Source organism: Colletes latitarsis, chromosome 1 (assembly GCF_051014445.1).
Source record: "Colletes latitarsis isolate SP2378_abdomen chromosome 1, iyColLati1, whole genome shotgun sequence".
NCBI classification, from domain to species: Eukaryota; Metazoa; Arthropoda; class Insecta; order Hymenoptera; family Colletidae; genus Colletes; species Colletes latitarsis.
Window position 1 is genome coordinate 38,834,481 of NC_135134.1, and position 20,642 is coordinate 38,855,122.

The 20,642-nt window shown below is 34.9% G+C and overlaps 1 protein-coding gene across 4 annotated transcripts in view; it reads left to right on the plus strand.

Annotated features, from left to right (window-relative positions):
* The window catches only part of Nachralpha4 (nicotinic acetylcholine receptor alpha4), a 156,504-nt gene that overhangs the window by 97,859 nt on the left and 38,003 nt on the right, over positions 1-20,642 (plus strand). For all 4 annotated transcript variants that reach the window (XM_076769302.1, XM_076769310.1, XM_076769320.1 and 1 more), the window contains one exon: positions 20,400-20,515. In XM_076769302.1, the coding sequence (XP_076625417.1) occupies positions 20,400-20,515 (116 nt within the window). The remainder of the gene's footprint in view (positions 1-20,399; positions 20,516-20,642) is intronic.

Consider the following 20,642-nt stretch of genomic DNA (forward strand, 5'->3'; position numbering starts at 1 on the left):
CCAAGCTGTCGCCAAAAAGATATAAAATGTTCACGTAATATTCGGAAAGGTTCACAGCTCGACGCATCAAACGTTTTAAATTTAATCTGAATTATATTGCACGGTGTTAGGAGGAAACGATTTCTCCATTTTGAACCTACAATTTCGTGAAAAGCTAAAGAAATATAATATCGTATCGAAAGAAATTATATTTACTTCGTTTCCGAAAACTTGTAAATGAATATTTGTGAAAATAATTTTCGAACTGTAAAATTCAAATCCCTGTATTGAAACCAATTTTCAAAGTGTATGAAAATTGAGATTTCTACAAATTTCGATTTTCTATTATTTCGGTGCATCTGCGATAGATGGAAATATTATTAAATTCGCATTAAACATTAATACACACATTTTCTTTTGAAATATTAACAAACAGTATTTGAATCAATATTACTGAAAATATAGAATTGTAAAATAATATAAAATAAACATATATTTTGTGTTCGAAAATATAGAACATAATATTATTAAACTTTCTTGTTTGTTTATTCCAGAGAAAATTTATGGAAATTTCGGTTACAATAGTAGGTTGTATTGGCGTAATACCTAACGAGAAGCTTTTTGCCTTCGTGGGAACGAATTTCGTACCCAGCAATGAATCCTTTGAAGGTTCGCCTGGTCCCGAATTTAAATTCGATCGTTTCGACATGGAACAGAAAGCCCGTAATCGGAAAACGATAAACGTTGCTTATGTCATTTTGATGAACGCCGACCGGGGAATAACTTTTCCGCCCCCGCGACGCGAAGATCCTCTTTAAGAGGCCCTTAGGGGAAAGTATAGTGCAGTTGCGGCTTTAACTTCAGAACGGCGAGTCGCTGACTTGTTGAGTGGCTTGTGTCAACGTGACCGGGTCATAAAACGAGCCGATATTCGCGGGGTCTACGCCAATGGCGGCCCGTATCGAACCACAATACGGTGGACGAAATTTCTATTAGAATCCAACCGTTTACAAATTTATCCTACAAATAAAACAACTACCACAATTTCTACTTTCGCGCGTTTGAAATTATTATAAAAAGGTTATGAAATAGTTTAAAAATATATTTTTCACGGACTGAACAGATAAATTCGAAAACAAGAAGCTTCTTGGCTGATGGATGATCGAAGAAAAGTTTTCAAAATTAATTCTTACAGAAGCTCATTTATCCTACAAATGAAACGAACTTTCCAATTTCTACTTTCGCGTGATTGGAATTATTATAAAAAGATAATGCAATAGTTTAAAAATATATTTTTCACGGACTGAACAGTTAAATTCGAAAACAGGAAGCTTCTTGGTTGATGGATGATCAAAGAAAAGTTTTCAAAATTAATTCTTACAGAAGCTCATTTATCCTACAAATGAAACGAACTTTTCAATTTCTACTTTCACGTGTTTGAAATTATTATAAAAAGGTTATGAAATAGTTTAAAAATATATTTATCACGGACTGAACAGATAAATTCGAAAACAAGAAGCTTCTTGGCTGATGGATGATCAAAGAAAAGTTATAGAAATTAATTCTGTTTCGCGTGTTTCTACAACGCCCTCCCTAAGCGTGCGTAGCGCGACATTAAAGAGCAAGTGTCGCAAGTTGAATGTGCGTTGTCGCGCGTAGGACGCATTAATGCGCTTAAGCGGCGGGAAAGCTTTTTGCTTAAAGGGGTTGCAAGTGTGAACCCGCAACTAAGCAAAATAATCGTGTCACCGGGAACGCGTCAAGCGTGAAGGAATCTTCTTTCGTCGCTGCAGTGTTTAAATCGTTCGCATCAACACCCCTCTAATTGTTCGACGCGACGCCATTATTGTATCTCAATTATCTCCATCTCTTTCGTGAGAAACGCGCCACCAACAAATTTATACAGAACAGAAACAACACCCCCTATACAATATCGTTCGCTTTGCGAGCATATACAATCCCCATTTTTATAAATATATATTTCTTCCAATAAATTCTCTAAATAAATTCTGATAAAGTAGAAATTAAAACTATTCGATAATTTGTTCATTTACAGCATTTCTAACGATGGTAGAATTTTTTATATATTTTTCAATTGTGAAAGTGTTTTCAATTGTTAGAAAAATTGACCGTTTGAGACGCGAATAAAAATTTTGTCGAACGAGAAGTTATTTTGTAGCTTTGTGAGTTGAACTTTTCTTTTTCTGGTGTGTCGCGTAGTCCACGTTGAAAAGTTGGCAGAATTTGCGCCGAGCCTGCGAAAATGGGAATAAGGCGTAAATCGGCCAAGTTTTTGCACTGAATTCGCATTTCACGTTGGCACTTGTCGTCGCAGGTTCCTTTAAATCGGCCTTATGATTTTTCTTTCCCGTTTAAACCGGATCTCCGCCCGGTTTGGCTCGAAACTTAGTTAACTAGATACGACGCCGAGGTTTTATTATTCTTCCATCTCGCTACTTTTCCTAACTATTCGGTTATCGTCAAGTTTCCGGTCCTGAAATTAGACTCTCCGTTTCGTCGGAACTCTAACGTTATTTTCAAGTATTTCATGTACGTATAAAATTGTTGTACCAGTTAATACTAATTTTATTTTTTTAACTCAGTATTTCTACAACTTAAATTGAACAAAAATTTGAGAATCTAAAAAAAGTCTCTGTTTCATTAAATACTTTTTCAAACTGAAGCCTGATAAAAAGTATCTTCTTCCATTTTTGAAAAGTAAGAATCCCCCATAAATAAAACCGTAGAGTTGACCTTCAAGTAATCTTACACACGCCCACTAAATGAACGACAAATAACCCAGTTGCCTTTTCCGATGGAAAAAGTTTTATATTTAATTTTATTCCCGAGAATTCTGGAGTAAAGTTTCCGCACTACTCCGGCGTAATTGTTTCTCTAATTTCACACTAATCAGAGCGTTTTCGAAAGTACCGTCGCGGCATATTCGTTCTGCGCTCTTCTGTTTGCGTTCATCGATTCTCGTTTGTCGAGAACTTCGGGCTTGATACACAGCGGCAAACAACGGGAGAAATTCGTAACGCAAACAGTTTCTGGAACTCAGTTACTCGAACTTTTCGTGCTTCCCCCTCCTTAAAGCCTTTCCGTTTTCGCTGCTTCCCCTTTTTATCTCGCGTTCCATGACCCGATGAATCTTCAAGGTTTTACTGCATCTTCTGTATGTCCGGTCGTAAAACATTGTTGACTGTCTGTTTAATCTTGTCTCGACTGACGAGGGACACGAATTGTCTTTCTCAAGCATATACATAGAAAAATAGATATCTTCGTCTAATGTCTATGACAGTCAAACTAGTAGCAATGATTTTTAAAATGAACATATTTATAGAGGTCAATATCATTCTTCAAATGTCATCTTTCACGTTTCAGTGACTCAAAGAAGGCCACCCCCTAACTGTGAGGGATAGATATTTTTAACTTACGAATGACGTATGGGGTTCATTTTAAGAATCATTACTGTAAACACTAAGAATGCGAAGTAAATGTCGCGTTCTTGACATCTTTGACTCTTTGGTGGCTCAAAAGAAGCTCCCCTAGCCGTGAGGGATAGAAATTTTTAACTTACGAATAACATATGGAGTTCATTTTAAGAATCATTACCGTAAACACTGAGAACGCGAAGTAAATGTCGCGTTCTTGACATTTTTGACTCTTTGGTGGCTCAAAAGAGGCTCCTCCTACCTGAGAGAGATAGAGACGCTCATCTTAAGAATCACATATGGAGTTCATTTTAAGAATCATTACTGTAAATACTGACAACGCGAAGTGAATGTCGTTTTGACGCTTCAGTGGTGCAAAGGAAGCTCCCCCTAGTCAGAAGGGATGTTCAACTTACGGATCACATATGGGGTTCATTTTAAGATTCATTGCTGGAAACACTAAGAACGCGAAGTGGAAAGTTTGTAGGGGCATAAGAAAAACATTTATCAAGAAATCCTGTATTTTATAGGATTGGAAAGCATAGTAATCAATCAAGCCTGGTAATATCGGGGGATTCCGACGGATTAAGGAGCATTAATCCAAATGAAACCGGAAACCACTTGTTCTCCCTGTAAGGTAGCATTTTTGAGGCGCGATTATGTATACAACCGTGAATGGCAGAGGTCAGAGGAATAATGCGAGTTTATCCATTCAGTTGAAAGAAAAATGGTGAATATCGACCGACAGAATTACCAAGGCAAATAGCGTAACACGGATTATACATACATACATAATGAGGCTAAGGCTCCGAAGCTCACGGTCTGCGAGCTCGCTTGCCCGCCTTTCCTACCTGAATTCCCTACAATCTCGGGGCACGGCACCATCTCGGCAAGTGCTTACGATCTAATCTGATTCGTGCACGCGGACTTGTACAGCCGGGTCGCCGACCTACCGGCACAATTAGGAGAACTATACCGACGCAGACGCTCGAACAACCTATCTCTACGCGTACCTACGCGGATTAGTGGACAAAAATATCCCCATATTCCCATACTTCTCCATTTAAAAAAAGAAATTGTACAGTTTACGTGTCCCACGCGACGCGTTCCACCTATGGAATCGATAAGCAAAATGGAGAATTTGTAGGAAATGCAAAACACAAGTTAACAAATATGTAAACAAGATGACTTTGGTCGATTACAGTTATAAGATGCTTGGCCTAATTTTTATTCTTGCGGTTTACGTGGGTGGCTATTCCACTCCTGACAAAAAAAGGAAAATGTAAGCTGCTTGCATGTGTCAACAAAATGGAATTCTGGATAGTAGCAAACGTGCAAACATCTTGAAGACACAAATGTTACTACTTGTGTTAGACAAAATCACAGATACTGCAAGATAACGATCCAAAACTGTTTACATGTATAACATATATAGAATTCTGGGCAATAACGGACATGCAAATATCTTAAAGACACAAATATTACTATATGTGTTGGAACAAATCACAAATACTGCAAGATAGCGATTTAAAACATATTTCGTGTTTTCTAAAAGCTAGGTTACTGCAAAAAAAAAAAATTCCTGCGACAGACCAACATGGAGATTATGGTATCTGGATTAAAGTAGGGGAAAGAAGAAAGAGGTTGCGAGAGAATAATTCGGACTCCTCGAGGGGCATTAATTTAATTAAGTTGATGATTTATTAGCCATGTAATGAGGCTGCCCCTGGCGGTTACAAGAATATCAGTGTCTATTTTGCAATTCAGAGTGCATGGAAAATGTGGAGCAAATGGATGAGAATGTTGGAGGATCGCTCAATGGAGCAGGTTGAGCCGCGATCTTACGGTCACTTGTTTTGCAAGATTTATGGTGACCGGGTTCGATAACCGCCCGAGTCGATCGAACGGACAAACAGATGATCTGTTACATCGTTTCGAGCGCGTCAATTTCTGATATCCTCATATTATCGGTTGATTATCGCTCGAGATGTTCACGGTATTGATTTTCAATATTTCTGGACTCACTTCGACACAGGGTTGACGTAACCCAGATTTCTCGTTAACCTACGAGACGTTCTATAGAAGTCGACGACATTATTCGACATTCTACGTACATATCTCCATAAAGCGTACTCGATAGGGACTTACTTTTAGGGTAGTGGACAAAAATATAAAACGCATTCCTGCATTTTCCATATTCAAAGAACTCTGAACCGCACAGTGTAAAGAAAAAAAATGATTAATAAATAACAGACTGTTCAGAAGCAGTAGGTTAATCGTTCCAGCGATGTTATTCTGCTAAATAAAGTTAACGCGAAGAGAACAGTATGGGGAGAAGGTATTTACACGAATGTTCGGTCTGATGAATAGCTGGGCTATGAAAATTGTCCTCCGGGAAGTGTTTAGCCGGAGTATAATAAATTCAGAAAAGCCGGAGTAACTAGCATGAATCAGGTTTAAATCTTCTTATCGTGAAAGCTATTCATACATGGAAATTTCTGTAAAGATGATCTCGTAGACATCATAAAGATTATGGTCAAAGCTATCCAGGTACTTGTTTGGAAAATGAAACCCAAAGAAGCAGTCCGAGTGAATGTACACTTGGCACAGTTCTTTTTAATATTACGAATACAGATATTTGTGAGTTTTATACTTTTTTCCAATTATTATTGAAACGAGCAAATGTTATAAAATTGTACGACTGTTAACATTATTTCTACCATGCCTTCTTGCAAATTTATTCTGTCCTATGCATTTAGATACAAATAATATTTATAAAGTCTATTAAAAGAAATCGTTTAAATTAGGAAAATAATTTCAAGGTGAAATTTTGGAAGGTATCTTTTGACACACCTTTGGTAGAAATACTGTTTTTTTAATTTTATTTATTCCTCAGACTATTCCAACTAAAATAATATCTCCAAATATTATAAATTGGATCCATTTATTTTGACTGAATCAATTTTGAAAAAATTGGGGATAAGAGAAATTGTTTTAATCAATTTCTAAATTGATTAAAATTGAATAAATATTTTTAAATATTGGCTTTGTGGTTGAAAACAACCTTAGGTTTATTTGAATGTGTAATGCAAGAAGATTTACCGATTCCAGACTGTTTTCGAGCTTGAATCAATTGTTTCTAATCGTAAAGAATACGAGATCTCCGCAGGCAGCATTGGTCTTTAGTTTCATGCTGGTCCACTTGAAATTTACGGAAACGTATTACTCTGGAGAGTAGCTTTCACGCACGTAGCCACTTGTGAGTTGGGGGGTTCACGAGTTTCGGTCTGAAGAGAGAATGGAACGACAATATGGAAGGGAAACGTACGAGAGCATACGAAAGCCTGTGTTCGCCAGGCCTGGATCATTATAAAAATTTGTTCGACATCCCTAAACGAGCAAATAAACGTACACTCGTTACAAATAATATATAGGATATAAGAAGTTATAACTAATTGGCAAATTAATTTGCAGGAAGAATATTAAATTAAAGAATAAATCGAATCCAGAGAAATTGTATTATTCTAAATATAAAAGTAAGCTTATATTGTAAAATTTGTTGCGAAAAAACCATGCAATCTTTTCATACGAAGTTTCTGCCCCCTTTTTTGTTCGTCTTTTGAGAATGTGCACAAATGTTTTCAGTATAAAATAATAAAAATTGTTGAAGTTATTTAATTTTATAAAATGTCCATGTTACTCGAAAAATGAGTCGATTTTTTCTGCCAAAAGAGAAATAGATTTTTATGTTACTCTATTAAAAATAATTGTGATTATTTTAGAGATATATTTATATAATATACAGAGTGTTCGGCCACCCCTGGGAAAAATTTTAATGGGGGATTCTAGAGGCCAAAATAAGACGAAAATCAAGAATACCAATTTGTTAATGAAGGCTTCGTTAAACAGTTATTAACGTTTAAAGTTCCGACCGTACTGAATTTTTTTCTCGAAAATGCGCAAGATTTCGGGGGTATGTCTATTCACCAAAAATGATTGTAATTGACCCCCGCAACCGAAAATAATTTTTTCAGAATTAATTAAAATTTTCTTTTTCGTCGAAAAATTTAGGCACCTACTCCTTGTCGATTTTTCTTAAAAACTCCTTTTTCATTTTTAGTAATTTTGTTTGACAACCTACAGAAAAGTTGTCTAATACTTTTTTGTAGGCACCTATGAGCTCTACTTCAGAAAAAAGTTTCATTGAAATATATTCACAATTGTAGGAGTTATGGCTGTTTGAAAATTGGACCATTTTTATGGGGTTTTTCTCATTTTGCGGGGTCAAGGGTCAATTTTTCGAATATTTTTGCGATTTCTACATATTCTCCACCAAAATACGCGTAGTTTGCTTTTTTAAACATTAAAATCGTCCAATCCGTTCAGAAATTATGATGTTTTAAAGATACGCATGAAATTTCAGTGAAACATATCAACGCTATGGTCAGACATGAAATTTTCGGTAATGAATTTTTTTCTCGAAACTGAGTCGGATTTCGGGGGTATGTCTGTTGACCAAAAATGCTTGCAATTGACCCCTGTAATTAGAAATAATTTTTCCAAGACGATTCGAAAGTCTTTTTTTTCACCCAAAACTTTCAGCACTTACACGAATTTTTTTCTCGAAAGTGGATAGGATTTCGGAAGTATGTGTATTCACCAAAAATGATTGTAATTGACCTCCGCAACCGAAAATAATTTTTCCAGAACGATTTGAAATTTTTGAATTTAATTGTTAATATCTTTTTAACGAAGTCTCCATCAACATATTGATATTCTTGATTTTCGTCTTATTTTGGCCTCTAGAATCTTCTATTAAAATTTTTCCCAGGGGTGGTCGAACACCCTGTATATAGGAGTGGATCATCTAAATATCCCCCTTATTAATTGTATGAAAAATGGTAATCGTATAAGAGATAAAAATTACTAAAACGAATGAAAAAAAAAATGTTTCGAGTTTTAAATAGTTACAGTTGCCAACGTTAGAACTTGCTATAGTATAGTAAGGACGTACACGGGGATTCTATCGTCGAAATTACTGTGCCGCAGGTGGTATCAACGAGTAGTTGAAACACTCGAGCGATCCAATCTTGCACACCAAACACATATAGTTTTTTAAATTGGTTCCATTTACGATACAACAGTGATATACATGATCCCGTGTTGATAGCCATCATACGTGCATTAAAAGCACGGAAACGTTTGGCACCAGGTCGCCAAATCGCGTCCGGTTTGCAGTCAAAATAATATCTTTTGTTACCAGATTCCAAGAAGTCGTTAACAAATATTAATTACATAAAATATTTCCCTTTGGATATTTGTTCAAATAAATAAATAATAGTTCTCGTCGCAGTCTTGGAAATTAAACTTTTGTTAAAATTTTCGATTTAAAAAATATCTTTATTATAGAGAAATTCTCAGCCTCGATGTCGAGATAAATATATTTCATTTCAGTTTGCTAAGTAGGGAAAAATTAATTTCAATAACTATGAAATAGTGAATGTCAGGCTGCATAGGGACTTGTGGATAGTTTTGACCATTTAATGATCAGACTATGAACATTTAGCATCTTGTGAATCTTCCATAACAAGAGGAAAAGTAAGTAGGTCGATCGATAATTCGGCTCGATCGGACGATGCTATTTCAACATGGAATTCATTAGCTCGATTTATCTCGATCTGCAGGTTCTGCCGACGCTATTTCCGGCAAGGAACTTCCTCTTTGCGCGATGATGCACGTCCTGCTCTTCGCACACATCGAGAAATTTGTAAAGCCACCCAATACGACAAAGATCACCACTTATTATCGAGTGCAATTTAAATTCCGTGTAGTTCTTGACCAATTTCGACGAATATAATATTCTAAATACCATAGCTCGCTGTTTTCAATTAATTTTACAACCAGAAAGGGAGTAATTCTGCTCGGGAAAAATAAATAAAGAAACCATGAACTATTGCCTGGTGTGAATCAATTATTATGAGATAAATTCGAAGCATTTTTTATGTTTCAACTACTTTATTCTAATCTTCTTAAATTAATCGTTTTATTTATTATAAATAAGCTTGACGTCTAACAATACTGTATAATTTCTATAAATACCTTTATTTTGTATAATGTGAACTTTTTTAGGGTTTTCCATGCACGTGTTTTGGTTTTATTCTATAGAAGATTTTATATTTTTTTTTTTGACATTCGTTTTTGTTTAATATTACACAATATGACTAGTAGTTATTCTTTACTATGCAAGATAAATGTTCACATCTCGTACATCTTTATAAACATATTTACTTTAAAATTGATTCTTTATATTGTTTCTGAAGAAGAATAAAATAGTTCAAACTTCGAAAATCTTTGAAACGGCTTTACTCGAAAATAATAAAACATAATAATTAAAATTTTTCTTCTCCACTCAAGGAGAAGAAAGTTAAATTTACTCCAATAGACATTATAATAAATTAAATATTAATTCTGTGAGTTTTATTCTAGAATTACAGAAGCACTTCGAGCGAACCAAGTTATTGCTCCATTCGGTATCGACAATCGCTTAAAGGAGATCGTCAAATAAACGAAGTATTCGGTACATTTCATCAGATATTACTTTATCGAATACTATACGATCGAACTGACGCCAATAAAAGGAGACTTTACGATATATTAGTTCTCAAATCGGGAAGCAACGGGAAACTGAGACACAACAGAAATGCACAGAAAGTGTTCTACGAATAAAAAATGTTTAATATTCTGGGCCAGATTTTAACAAAATAAAACGAACAAAACTGGTAACCAAAAATATCGAGGTCTCTCGCCGAGATATTTATTCGGGTTCTGACTAACTGCAAACAAAATTTCAAGCAATTGAATATTTGAATATTTTACGAGATAGAGACCAGCACATCGTGCTTCAAAATATTTGCTCGGCCAGCAATCGATCGAATATTTTTTCATTATACGAATCGACCAATTCGGATTTTAATGTTTGACGAGACGAATTTATGTAATCTTGATACAACAATTTCTATGATTCGAAGCGAGAAAAATAAATTTCGTTCGCCTAAGTAAACGTCTACTGTAATTATTTTTGCATAGGAAATATTGTCAGGCTGTTTAATATCGGGTGTATCGTTTATTTCACCGACATTAACTGTCAGTTTCCTATCGAACGAGCGACACGATACACTTCCACCACAAATTCCCGATGCAAAAATCATTAAAACTGACAGTTAATTTTAGTAAAATAAATGGCGAACTCGATATCAAACAGTCTCTGGCACTGCATCCTGTGCAAAAACAATCGTGGCAGCCGTTTTCTGTGATACTTTTAATGCTGACTATTGGTTACAAATTTTCAAAATTTTCAAATATTTTCTTTTCTTTTTCTTTATTTTCGACTCGTTTTGAGTCCAGAAATTACTATAACCCCGTTTGTACCTCAAATTTTGGAAGCTTCTGAAATTAAATTTCTATTCTAGATGGGAACACTTTCTTGTAAAAGATAGATAACCTTTGTCCATTAAATATGACATTCCGAGCATCCAATTTTTCAATTCGACAATTGTAAACGTATCTTTCTCATATTACCTTGGAGTACACAATTTTCGGAACTCGATCGACCCATCAAATGCAATTTGTCGACGTTGAAGCTAAGAGTAAAACTGATCGGGCTTCGGGTGGAAAAACCGATAACGACTTTTTCAAAATTCTCCTCGTGAATGGGTTCTGTGCCTTTGATCGCAATATACAGTCGCAGATGTTGTTGTGCAAAAAATATTTCACACTTTAAATGACACACTATCGCTCAAATTGTTCAGGACACTTCGAACAAAATTCGAATATTTGACAGAAACGATTAAAAATATTGTTTCCACTTTCGAAACTGTTCCATAGAGTATGGTAGACCAAATGTTCTTGGTAAATAAATAAAAAGTGAGTTTCATTTTATTCTTTCTGATTTTAAAAACGCCTTTGAATTCAATTTTTAATTTTGAATACAAAATTGCGGTTAATTATTATTAGAGAATGATTTAAACGGACGTTCAAGTCTGGATCGAGAGCCGGAAACGCATATCCGATAAACGCGGACACATTGTATACGAACAACCGGAGATAAAACGTCAACTGTTGCGAAAAAAAAAGGAATCGTGAATGCTATTCCCGACGTGCGCTAGCGTCGCATCCATCATTCGTTCGCGTAATTCATCACAGGCTATTCTATGCTAACAGCACTAATGACAAATGACAAAAGACCCGTAAACCCCCTTTGTCGCTCGTTGCTAGTGGAAACAAAATGGAGAAAATATTGGGACGTGGAAAAAGCTCGTTTAGACCACGCTTTCTTTTCTTTTCCAAGCGAGATGAAGAAAAACGTACGAACGTCCGCCATTTTGACGTTCACAAACTAATGCACAGCAAGTCTGTAATGTTTTATTGGCGACAAATTATAAATTTGCTTCGAAACTATAAGACACAATATTTCATTTGTTTTATTTGGTAAACAAATGTATTCTAATAGAAATATTAAACGTTTCGAAATTTCTCTATAAAATAATTTGCATCGAAATTTTAAGACTTTTTATCGAAATAAAGTTTTGTTCGCTTGATAATAGTGTTTACTATTGTAATATTATTTTTGAGAAACAAAAAGTTTGGTTTATGGAAGGTAACTTTGTAATTACAAATCCGGTATACCAGAGATGATTATGTCTACCAAAATATGTCAAAGTTATAGTAAAACCCGCAAGTTTGACTTTCTTTCAAAGGCAAAGAGGTGGGGGGAGGGACTTCAACGAGACTTCTCGGCTTACAAAGCAAAAACAAGTCGAGGATAGTTCATTGCGACCGAAGACTGGTCCTCTCATGGCCCAGATTCGAATCCGGTTGATTATAAACTCCGGATCAAAGGGAATATGGCCGCCACGACTCCTTATAAAAGGCTGGCTAGCCGGAGGAACGCTTTGATAAAAGTAGCTTCTGCAATGACCTTGGAGACCTGCATTCTTACCAACTGTGTAAACAAATTCTGATTAACCACGATAATACAGCAGAGTTTCGATTATTCAAAGTAATGCGGACACTTGCATTGTTTTCTTCTGTTCAATTTTATTTCTCATGAATTTATACAGTTACCCTCGAATTCGTACATTATAATGGTGATTCACTATAGTTTTTTCTTGTTTTTATTTTTCTTACGAATTCTTTCTCCATTTATTTTTATCAAATTTGTTTATTACAACTGTGTTCTATTTACTAATAATTTTGTTTTGTTTTTCTTTAATATTAATCGGTTAAATAATGCTCAATTATAAAGCCGATAGAGAGATATAATTATAATCCGTAATGCCGACTGTACCTTCCCCGTAAATGGAAGAAAAATCTATTCCTTATAAAACTTTCCATTTATTTTTACCAAATGTTGTTGCTTATGTAAATGTAGTTTTTTTTTATAATATTAAGGAGCAAGTAATGTCTAATTATTTCGATAGAACGATGTTCTCCAAGCGGTCACTCATCCCAAAGTACTGGACTCGACCGCGCCCAATAATGCTTTAACGTCGGTGATCAAACGAGAACCGATGCTTTCAACGTGCCACAACCATTGACAAGTTTCATTCTTAATTTACACAAACATAAACCCTTAACTATCTCAATATATGACAAAATGACCTCATTTCTGTTTCCATTCATAGCGAATCACCATTACGATACCACGTGTCGAAGGGTTGAGCAAACTGATTTGAATGTAGTGAAAGAAACTTTCTAGCGATGCTCAACTTCACACGTTAACTTTAATAACGAGTGAATGTTTTGGAGGATACGGAAGGTAAACGTAGAATCACAACCAGTGGAAATTATAACAACAACTATTTATTGTAAGTCGGATAGCCGAAAAGCAAAAGGTCTTGAGTATACTATTAAACTGTTCTGTTTGCGTGTCAATTTTTGTCTGTCTTCCTGGTCAAGGTTCTCCAAGCAGCTAAACTCGCCATGGGCGTAGCTAAGGCCATGGGAGGTCACATCGATCTTCGATTGGTTAAATTGGTAATAATGCAGACCAATCAATTAAGAGGCGACGTTGGTCGGTGGGAGGCGGCATGTAACTTGTATTTTTAATAGTTTTTCCTCGTCTGGGTTTTTCGGCGTAGAGGCTACGGGCCCAGGTCAACGGTTGGAGCCAGATGTTTTATGGCGAGTCAGGTATCGCAGAAAACATTTGGCACCGGTTTTCGACGTTATTGCATATAGTAAAATCATAGAACGCCTGGATTTGGAAGGCCATGCAGATTTGAATGAATTTAATATTTAATTAGCCGCCTTAATGGCACTTGAGTATAGGCAAAACTTGATTGTATGAAAAGTTTGACTCTACATCCGATGGCTTTATGATTTTACTGCTACGCTGCAATACAGACGAAATCGCCATGGTTATTGCGCGCCTTAACACCACGCAACTCTATATTATTACTGTAAAAAATAATTTTTCAATGCATTTAATGGAGCATCTAGCGATGCATAAGAATAAAAATAAATCGAATTTTTTAAATCAGCAATATTTCTTCTACCTCCGAAAAATTTAGATTCTCAACACGTGGATTGTTCATTTGAATCGTTGCTAGTTAATCAACGTTGTTCGAGGCGCTAAAAATCGCGAGTCAGAGTGTTGGGGAATAGTTCCGTTGGGCAAAATGTCGGCGGGTCGTGTTCTTCCGCAAGATGTCGTCCGCCTGATTTACCAAAAGCCTCCGACGTGGCTCGTGAAATGGCGTACCTGTTGAGTGGTCTCCAGAGGCTTATTACTATTACACGTTGCTGGAACATTCATAGGTGTGCGGGTTCCCGGCAGAAAGGAGCGCGATTAATTTCGGTTTGACTCGCGAAGCAAAATCCACGGTACGCTGAATTTTGCATCGCCCCGCGAAAGTCCAACAACTTTTGCGGTTTCCGATACTCGGAGTCTGTGCCTCGGAGCACAGAATCCTCGACAGATTCTCGTGGAACACACATACCATCCAACGGGGAGATAATTCACCGCGCGAAAACGCGAAGCTCCGTTTATTGGAACGAAATTTTCCTACGCCCGGTTTACTGAACTTTTTAAAACGTCAGTTATACGAATATCTCCTACGAACGATGTACTCCATTTTTTAAATACAATTATTAAATAGTTGAGACCATAATTTATAGTTTTTGGAAGATTCGAAGATGTGATATAACAAAAAATTCATAAATGCTTTGTTAAGAAGTTTTAACAAAAATATGAACTGTGAAACTCGGTTGAGATTCAGAACATTAAAATAAGAAACAAAGTGTATAAAATGAAATCTTTTGCAAGCATTCGATATCGTGAGTTTCTTTGCAATTTACTCAACATAAACTTGAACAATAATTCAAAATTTTAAGACAACAAAAAGTTATCATCAAAGAAAGAAAACTTCAGCATCCAAGATAATTGATAGAAACTAAACACTGATAAAGAAATATTCAGTTGCTCTCTTTAAACAAAATTTTAGAAAATTTGTTTGTTTAGTAAATAAAAATACATGACAGTGGACATTTACTAGACACCTTCACAAATTGAAATGGAATATTTTTTAAATTCTAGACAATAGAATACTCGGTTTAATAATGACACGTACGAATTTTTGTCGAGTCCAAACCATATTGTCTCGAATGAATGTATTTTATGGTTCGAAATTCTTGTTTATCACAGTTTAAATGAACCAGAGCCGTGGAATGAGGAATATCTTCCTGAACGCCCACAGGATTCCACAGGTTTGCATCAATGGTTTCATTTTCTCGAGCGTCGCGCGTCGTAAAGCAGATTTTAGAGAAGCGTAAAGGTGTTTAATCGCTCGACGCTAAATCTGTACTCTGTGGATTTAAGGGGGGGGGGGGGGGGAGAATGTCAAACTATTCGAGTGTTTAATGGGTTACTCGTAACAAGCGAGATTGCGCGTTGTCGCAATACAATCTGACCAATTTGGACCGTTTCTGGGGGGGGGGGGGGGGGGGCAAAATGGTCGTTCAAATTTAGGAAAACTTTAAATCCGATTTTGGCAAAAATGATAGACACCAAATTCTCTTAGTTTCGAGGAGTAAATATAATTTATTTTTAAATTATAAAAATTACAAAATTAAAAATTTTAAAAACTTTTATAAACAGTGGGAGGACGCTTATAATACTGTAAATATAACCGTTATTTTTCCATTCTTTTTCTGTTCTAGTGAGAAAGAAAATTTATAAAATATTTATTGTATAGGAGTTGATTTCTATTATGCAATGCTATGATACTCGATAAATAATGGTTTAGAACTCGAATCGATGACCCAGTTAAAATGTTACATACCGTGGAATTATTGACAGGGCATTGTTATATCGTAACGATTCATGCGACATATTCATGCCAATGTATGAGTCATAGATATTAAAATTGATTGTCAAAACCCAATGAAATATACTTGATTATGAATAGCTTCGTTCTTTGGTCGTTTATTTTAAACTATTCGTATCATTTTCACTTCATTATCTTGCATACTAAAGATCATAATATTCTTTAAATATTTTCTCGATAGGTTACGTGTTAGTTTGTCTGTAACCTGGATAAGTGAATGGTTAAAAGAAATTTCAACGCATTTTTAATTTCTCCTACACATCCCAACCGTTTCTCGAGCAATTTAAATTCACCCTACTTTGAAATCTGATTGAATAGTTAGACGATTCTTGTGCGTTCATTGTTTGTCATAGAATCGTGTCGAATTCAACAATCGAGCAGACAGGCTCGATGCAACAACAATGAAGAAACAGGAGTTCGAGATAGCATTGAAGAGATGCACAGTGTAATCAGGACTGCGTTTAATAGAAGATAATTTAGTACCATAACGCGATAACGACTAGAAATACAATTCTGTGTCGTACAAAGTACTCTCATCGACGAAAGGATTTCTTGGATTTAAATACGATTGAATAAAATGTAAAAATACAACAACTTAGTTAAAATTAAACCAAAATACAAGTGTTCACACTCTATCTAAACTGTATTAACTTAAAGTCAAACGTTATAATTTTTACTAATAATATTAGCTCTAAACCTCGTTAAAAAATATATAAATTATATTTAATCAGTTTCAGATTGTTAATTTCATGATAATAGTCTGTTTTTAACTATGCTATATTAATTCCTAACTTTTGATGGATTATATGCATAAACGGAGATTATAAATATTTTAGAATTTAACGTTGGAAGCTAATTTAATTAAGGGCGTAGTAGACTGTTCCTTTGAAATGATAATGGCTCCATGACCTTCGCTATAGTACAAGCGATCATGGCTATAAATTTCAGGATTGTATATACAGTAATTGGTACGATAGGGTTGTAAGGGACGCATAACAAGCCATGTTCCTTAATCCCTCCTTCCCAGGGTTGGTTCTATATAGGGTGGTTCGATGTATACGGTATAATTGAGCACCTTGATGCTCAAAATTGATCGAAATTTTGAACGAAACAAAGGATCTCTAAAATATAGTTGAACATCCGTGGAGAAATTACTCTGAAACGTTTCGCGGTGGTGGGGGAAAACAATCGATGAGATTTGCAGGCGCCGAAAAGAACATTTGGCAAAGTTGCCAGGCTCCGAGTGCTTTCGCCCCGGAACGGAAGTGCTTTTCGAATCCTTTCGCGAGATCTATGAAGAGAATGTATTCTGAATATTTTGACCCTTCGCCGTCTCGTATTGATTCGATGAAAAATTCTAGACTTCCGTGCTCCGATTACGACTGCGAACCATTCTCCGGGATTTATAATAACAGAACGAAAATCCCAGCCTCGTATATATTAAATTCAATTCTCGCGTAACATTGAAACTTCATGTTAATTAATTCCATCGTTCTAAAAACAGAAACGACATTTATCGTTTAAATAATTTAATTAATAGTTTCGAGAGAATAAAGAATTTTGTAAAATAAGAATTCATAAATAGAAATGTAAATTTCTATTTTTGTATTTAAAATTTTCCAAAATTGCTTTATTTTAGAAATATTTTGTCTTGTTAAGAACGCTTCTTCTATCGTATATTTTTTATTTCAAAATCACTAATGGAGTTGTTGCTAAAGAATAAAAATTAAACTGTAGCGAAATGGGTAAGACATTTTGTATAAGAAAATGATTGTTTTATAAAATATTTTACCGATACGAACACAATGTACAGTTTTCCATACACGACACACGCACACGTAATACTAACAACGTACGCCACACGAGTTCCCTTGCAATTCCGGAATAAACAAACAGTGTCGTCTGTATTTAATTATTGAACGCCGATAGCCCAAGCAGTTGCATAAAAATTATTACTGTATATTGCGCTAGTTGTGCGACGTTCTTGTGTATTATCGTTGCTTCAGAAATCTCTGTCGATACTTTTGTATGTATGAAGTTATGCTTGTGTGCACCGTTTACGTGCATACAAATGTGTTCTGAATGTGCAACGTTCAAGAGATTTAAACAATTAGCGAACATCAATACCGTGCAAAAGTGTGAAGCTCGAACTTGAAATATAAAAAGTACAGTTGCCAATTTCCATTTGTTTACCGAACTTTTTAAATATTCTTTTAACAATAGCCTTCTCACACGACTTAGAAGCCTCGATTCTCAATGCTTTTGATAATTACTTAAATCCAAAAGAATTCTTTATTTTTTTTTATTTATTTATTGTTTTATTTATTTACGGTATAGATTGTTTGGTACGGACAATAACAGCCGTTAGAGAACACTTAAGTAAAGGAAATTTTGAGAAAAGATATCTAAATAAAGAAAATATAATCGGTACAAAGTTGCAAAAATTCCTTTTCGAGGAATAAATACAAAATTATTATTATTACTTGGATATTTATGCTTGAAAGACGGTGCAATATAAAAATCAATTTAACAGGAAAGTTAATATCAATCAAAAATTTTTTGGAAAATTAGTATGGATGATTTTTCTTTTCGTTTCAGTTTTCATTATTTATTTAAATATTTGTGCTTGCAAGATGGAGTTGTTAATTATATCCCTTCTAATTGTTCACTGTAATAGAGTAATTCATTCAGCAGGAAAATTAATATCAATTAAATATTTTTTAGAAAATTGGTATGAATGATTTTTCTTTTCCTTTCTGTTTTCATTATCTGTTTTAATATTTGTGCTTGCAAAATGAGGTTGTGAATTTTATCTCTTCTAATTGTTCACTGTACTAGAGGAATCGATCCAGTAGGAAACTTAATATCAATTAAATATTGTTTAGAAAATTGGTATGGATGATTTTTCTTTTCCTTTCTGTTTCCATTATTTCTTTCAATATTTGTGCTTGCAAAGTGGGGTTGTTAATTATATTCCTTCTGATTGTTCACTGTAATAGAGAAATCGATCCAGTAGGAAACTTAATGTCAATTAAATATTTTTTAGAAAATTAGTATGGATAATTTTTCTTTTCCTTTCAGTTTTCATTATTTCTTTCAATATTTGTGCTTGCAAAGTGGGGTTGTTAATTATATCCCTTCTAATTGTTCACCGTAATAGAGAAATCCATCCAGCAGGAAAATTATCAGTTAAATATTTGTTAAAAAATTGGTATGGATGATTTTTCTTTTCCATTCTGTTTTCATTATTTGTTTGAATATTTGTGCTTGCAAGAGGGGGTTGTCAATTATATCTCGTCTGATTATTCGCTGTAATAGAGAGATCTATCCAGCAGGAATTCGTATGAATAATTTTGATGTTCCCTTCTGTTGTTAAATTTAATAAAATTGTGTAACTATCGAGGAAGATGAACACGAATATTTTGCACGGTATTGCGCATCCAAGTTACCGCTTAAATTCGAAGCATTTGCTTTAAATCGCTTAGAGAAAAAGCTCGCGCAAAAGAGATCAAATCTGAACGCTGAGAAATGATCGAAATTATAGATTATGTACGATCCTCGATATCTCGTCACGGTGCTTGGTTCGTTAAGTGTGTGTACAATCGGAGAATCGGAAATGAGAACATCAGGAGCACGTTGATTGACTAATTACCTGGCGAGACCATTCGTTTCTCCAACTAATTAGGACTCTGCTTAGCGATTAGTTTGATTTTTTCAGTGTCGACTTTGTTTGTTCGTCATGCTGCACAATAGTTGAAAGCGAAGGCATAGTTGAAGAGGACAATTCCGCTGATAGTTGATTCTAGATACTTTCCGGGCCTTCATCATTGGATGGTCCATTTTCATCCAGAACTATTATTAGTGTTTTGCTCCCGTTGCGCTTTTGCGAACACTAAGTGCATCACGAGACATGCACTTTAAACTTTCATTTCAGAATTTATTGTTCGTACTTAGCCCGTAATCGCCAACGTGCAGCCAACCCAACATTTTTTACGCTCCTTCATCGCAATTTTTACACACAATGTAAAACTAAAATATAATATACGAATAACATTACAATTATTCAATTCGAAACGATTTTAATACGATTTTTCATCTTCGATGTGCATTATTCTAAAAAATGAAGTGCTAGATTTCAAAATCGGTGACGCCATTTTGAAATCGGATACAGAACTGGAGAAAACTCTTGTAATAATAGTTTTGACGATACAAATAAATTAATAATATGTTAATTCGAGCGAATGTTTTAAACATTCCCAGCACAATTATAAAAATAATTAAAAATTCAAGATCCACGTTAAAGTTCTTTCTTTCATATTTTCTATTAATCTACATTATTATAACAAATTATACAACTTAGGTTTCTTACAAAGCTTTTTAATTTTTGCGAAAATAAAATTTGGCGATACCGTGAGACAGAACCGTATTATTTTTAATTTTACACGATGTGTAATTGCAAAAGAAAATGAAGAATTCCGATTGTCCTGGCTGCACGTTTGTCGTTAAAAAGTAAATTACGTGGGCATGAAAATTACTAATTTAATAAAAATTTCGGTAAAGGAAGACGCTAATGCGGGTGTTTTTTTTTTGTTTCGCGTAGGTCGATCTAAGGCACATGGACGAGAAATCGAAAAGCAACGTTGTGGACGTCGGAGTCGATCTTTCCGAATTCTACATGTCTGTAGAATGGGACATTCTAGAAGTGCCTGCTGTAAGGCGAGTATACTTATTCATGCGTGAAAATTAGTATATTTTGTCTCTTATTACCATTCAATTTTAAAAATGCAAGAATTTACAAAAAAGAATTATTAGGACATTTATTTATGCGTGAAAATTAATATAT